Here is a 5,126-nt window from a genome sequence, read left to right as displayed (position 1 = left end):
ATATATACACACACACACACACACACACATACATACACACATACATACCAGTATAAATTCATAAAACGTAAAGTCTAGATTGAAAAAAATTAGACCTGTGCATCAAATATGTTGTAAAAATAGGTTGCGTGAAGGCATGAAGATAACATGTTTGCTATTAGTCTTATATTTTGCTCCAAGACATTTAATAAGACTTTATTAGACTCCTATTTCCTTTGAAGCTCAGTTCAGTTATTATATTAAAGCCTAGTTAAACATGGATGTGGTTAATATTTTAAGTCTAAGTAATCCATCTCTTATTCAATTAAAATACTTGTGATGCTGCAGACATTGTAATCTAATGCACAGTGCTATAATGAACTTTGCAAATGTGAAATCGAACTCCACAATGTGAAGGAAAGACATGAAGTTCTTTTATTTTTCTGTAAGGAAGACACACTTAAAAAAATCTATATTGATATTGAATTTCTTGTGGTAAAATTTAAATGATAGGCAGTGTAGCTAGTAGCTAAGAACAATAAAACGTAAGTGGTAGGGCATAGAACAGAGTGATTAAAAACACTAACTCTGGTGCTAGACACAAAGTTGACAGGTTAGCTATAAGATACACAGAAAATGAATTAGCCTTGCTGCATTTTAGTTACCTTATCTATAATTTGTAAGGAATAATTTTAAAGAATAATTATAGTGTATAGCTTTTGACTATAAACTCTGCCATGCAATAAACATGAAGTGAGTCTGGATTATTTGTGTTTTTAACATATAGCATAATATTTGAGAACATTTTTTGTCTTTTAATTTTTAGGTCTCTTGCAGCAGAATGGGGTAAATATGGAATGAGGTTCAATGTAATTCAACCGGGGCCTATAAAAACCAAAGTAAGTTTTAGTTGGTTTATTTTAAGGTCGTGAATTATTAAATGAGATGGTGACAGATGTGTTCTGATTGTGTGTGATGGGCTTTCCAGGGATGTCTGGGATTGAAGTTCACTTTTCCCATTGTCCAGGGTAAGAAATAATGACTTAGCCAGGGCTGTAGTGCTGTGTAACTTTGGATAAGACCTATTTCAATGGCTTAATCTTTTAGGACCTTTTATGTCATCAATTTTGGCAATTTTTCCGACTTGCCTCTGTTACTGTAAATCTGTTATTGTCCCATATTTCTTAATTTTCACCATATTTTCCAATTCTTCATACTTTGACTGACATACCTTTTTCTCAAATCATGGAACTCTTAACTATATTTTTAGTTTAAGAATTGTTCTTAGAAATTTGTCATGAGGTGTGGCCTTGCTATTGGTAGCATTTTCTTTGACTCATGCCTGTTCCTTTTCATGTTCAATTATGCATGTCATCTAACTCCTACATCTGTCTGATTAAACATCCTTCTGAAGGCATGCATTTCACCTATCCTTAATAATCTTGCAAATACTCACTGCAACTCATAATTATCACTAATGTTGTTACAGGTGTTGCAGAGTGTCCACAGGTTCTGTCTTCTCTCCTGTGAGCCCCAAATGACTCCTCTCTCATACTTGCTTTGTTTTCAAGTTAAACAAGGTTTTTTAATTTCACCTGAGCAATAGCTTTGAAAATATAATCAAAATGCATAAACACCAAGATCTATCATGTAAAGGTACAAGATCCCGATGATAAATGTAACTATACTGTATGCTTAAAAAGAACCAACAAACTCAATGAAAAAAATGCATAAGCACAGTAGAGAATAACATTACAGAACATTTTGGTGGTGGGTGGCAGTGGGCTATCAAATATCAATATGGAAATCACCATATTGGTTTTATTTAGCAGTTTAATGGGTGGAAAATGGAAAGACAAATCACCTGAGTGAAACTTGATTGAAGATCATATTTTTCCAACATTTAAATAATAAAAAGTCTTAATACATTAGTGAAAGAATACTTCAAAAGAATATATTAAAGTGCATGGCTCCCGGTTGCCCAGTGCTAAGCATAAATGAGGAAAAAACTCTGTATTCCCAGAAGCATCTTTTCTGGACCTCAATATCTAAGAAGAGTCACCCACATTTTATGTATTTATTGAGCACCCACAGTGTGCAGCAGTACTGAGAAAGATACAGAAACATTTGTGACAAAGTGCTTTCCATCAAGGAACTTGTAGTCTAGTAACAGAGATAAGATTTGTACACAAATAATAGCTATGTAGCCTTAATGAGATTAAAATGACCCATTTGAGTGAATGTGAAAGAATTTCATAAAATTCTGTTACAGGGCTAAACAGGGTAGTATATAGTAGCATTCTATTTTATGTAGATTTGTTTCTGAAGAAGGAAAAGGATTGTATTTAAACACGCACACACACACACACACATACAGCCTAATAATTTTCTTAATTTCTAAGGGTGCCTTCAGCCGCCTGGACCCAACTGGAGCATTTGAGAAAGATATGATTGACAGAATTCCTTGTGGTAGACTGGGAACTGTGGAAGAGCTTGCAAATCTTGCTGTTTTCCTTTGTAGTGATTATGCTTCCTGGATTAGTGGTGCAGTAAGCATTGTTTTATCTCTTAGCTTTTTTGGAAGGATGTGTGGGGAGACCTATCTTGGAACCAATCCTGGCAAGGATAAATGTAAACATAATTTAGAGTATTTAGTTAGCTGTAAATAATATAGAAATATTTTATACATATATTTTCCACTTGTAAAGTTTATTTTTTTGTTGTTTTTTTGTTTTTTTTGGGGGGTACTGGGGATTGAACTCAGGTCCTTGTCCTTGCAAGGCAGGCCACCGAACCTCTGAGCTAAATCCCCAGCCCTTGTAAAGTTTGTTTCTTGATAAATTAATTTTTTAAAATGTACGTTAGCCTGGTAGTCATGGCTTTAAAATGATCTTTAAGATTGAGTAGAATTTTGAAATTGTGGAGATGTTGGAAAGAGGATGCTAAATAGGCTAAATCACTGTAGGTTTAATCATAATTATTATCCTTTAACACTTGGGCTTTGATTGAAAGTGCCAGGGATACATTTCATCCAGTTAGAATGTGAAAATGGATAATCGTTCAGAAACTTTTAAATGAAGTTAATTTCAGAGTTTTTAATATTTTGTTTCAGGTCATTAGATTTGACGGTGGAGAAGAAGCATTTATTTCAGGTGAATTCAACAGCCTAAGTAAGGTAATGCCTTTTTGTGTATCTAATATAATATTATCAGCTAAGATGCTGAGCTTTAAAGCTATAGGAGAACCTCATTAAATTGATGTTTTATTCTTCTATCAGGTTACCAAGGAAGAGTGGGACACAATAGAAGGACTCATCAGAAAGACGAAAGGTTCCTGAGGTCACTCTGGCCTTCATCCAAGACGTAGTCCTAATGAGGGCCTAGAAATGATGCAAACTGACTATAATCTTTTGAGTATTTTCAATTCTAGTAAAATTTTAAAAAACAAACATTTGCTGACTGCGTGCTCTGCCAGGCCACTGGTAGCCTTTTGTGTATTTAGATGTAAATAAGGGAGGATCACCTCTTAAAAAAATTTTTGTAAGTGCAGAGAGTGGGTAGAGTCTTTGCTCTGATAGAGGTAAAAAGTGCTTTAAAGTACAGAGGGAGGAACAGGTTATTTATAATTTGGAAAATCAAGAGAAACCTAAAAGGGCAAGGTAGCATTTCAGTTATGTATTACACCCTGGGTATTATATGGTGTAAAAAGAATGAAATTAAAAGATCTACCATAAATTTAATGGACCCTACCTTTCCAGTATATTTCTTTTCATTTATACTTGTGAATTATCCTCTCTAGATAGCTTTACAATAACTCAAACCTTACATTTTTATGAAAACCTACTTTGTAGCCCATAGTTCTTCTTTGTAGCTCTTCTCTCTGAAACTTCAATATCTAGAGGGATAGAAAGACCTGTAAATAATCACATATGATACATTGTGATAAACATTATTCCAGCAGTATTAAGGTATGGAGGATGAAGTAGTAGTTCATTTTGTCTCCTAGTTTAGAAAAAATTGCACCTATGACATAGCCTTCCATCTCAGCTCTAAAAGAAGAGACTTCTCTGCACAGAGAAGATGAACAAAGCTCACAGAATATTTTGTGTATAATTTAATTAAATTTCATGCTTGTATTGGCTTGTTTGTAATCCTGAGAATCAGACAATAAATGTCCAAAGCCTTAAGTCTAAAAACTTACCATTTTAAGCCTATTATTTTTAAAGTCCATTTTGAATTAATAGGAATCACTCATCATGTATTTGCTAGACTGATTATCTCCACTGAGCAATTTGCCGAGAGAAGGGACCAGCTTCCCTTTGTCCTCATTTGAAAAGATCTACAGAGGAATTCAACTTTCCTATTTAAATGATATGCTGTATGCCCTCATGGGAACTCTTTATACACTGACAGTTAATTATGTGCCTAAATCATTTCTATTATGGATAATGTACAAACATGGAAATGTTTTAGGTTTAGAATAAGGAGACTTGCTGTTCCCTGTTTACTGGTCTTGCACACTTTTTTTGGCAGAGCTTTTAGTGCAGATACACAGTCTCCATTCACCTCTAACATAAATCTTTATTTTTCATTTCACTCATTCACATCTTTCTTCTTTTATAATTGTCAGTATTTTTGTAATGTTAAAAAAAAAAGTACCAATAGTTATATGATCTTGTAGCCTTCATTACTTCTTATTTTCTTTGTAAAATGCAAGAGTGTACTATCTGTAACTCTCTGCTTCAGGGTATTGCTGTGAAGATTAAAGCACACAAATGAAAGAAGGAGTTTCTTGCTTTTTTATCTTTTCATTTTTAAAGATATGACTATCATAAAGAAAGTAAGAATATGAAGAAAAACTAATCCCTAGAAGAAAACTTTTGTTACTACATTTAACACTGTGGAATATTTATTTTCTGTCTTTGCTTTTTAATTTATTTATGCAACTAGTCTGTGTGTATATATTTTATAGTGTCTATTGCAGTCCCCGCTCCATAGCTAACATTCTCTAGCAATTGTTTTTTGTTTTGTTTTGTTTTTTTTTTTGGTACTGGGGTTCGAACTCTATAGCAATTGTTTTGAACTCTCAATTTTTTCTTTTTTGTGGAGTACACTTCCGTTTTTTTAAAACAATGCACTTACCTTTCT

General features: G+C 33.5%; 1 protein-coding gene across 3 annotated transcripts in view; it reads left to right on the top strand.

Moving 5' to 3' along the window:
- Decr1 (2,4-dienoyl-CoA reductase 1) overlaps positions 1–4,759 on the top strand; it is a 34,643-nt gene extending 29,884 nt beyond the window's left edge. For all 3 annotated transcript variants that reach the window (XM_010612007.3, XM_010612010.3, XM_010612006.3), the window contains exons 7-10: positions 806–878; positions 2,382–2,528; positions 3,092–3,154; positions 3,257–4,759. In XM_010612007.3, the coding sequence (XP_010610309.1) occupies positions 806–878; positions 2,382–2,528; positions 3,092–3,154; positions 3,257–3,316 (343 nt within the window). In that variant the 3' untranslated portion in view covers positions 3,317–4,759. The remainder of the gene's footprint in view (positions 1–805; positions 879–2,381; positions 2,529–3,091; positions 3,155–3,256) is intronic.
- Positions 4,760–5,126: the final 367 nt, after the last annotated feature.

This window comes from Fukomys damarensis, unplaced genomic scaffold (assembly GCF_012274545.1).
Source record: "Fukomys damarensis isolate Sample0158 unplaced genomic scaffold, DMR_v1.0_HiC HiC_scaffold_5, whole genome shotgun sequence".
Taxonomy (NCBI): domain Eukaryota; kingdom Metazoa; phylum Chordata; class Mammalia; order Rodentia; family Bathyergidae; genus Fukomys; species Fukomys damarensis.
This window is presented reverse-complemented; position numbering and strand designations above follow the sequence as displayed.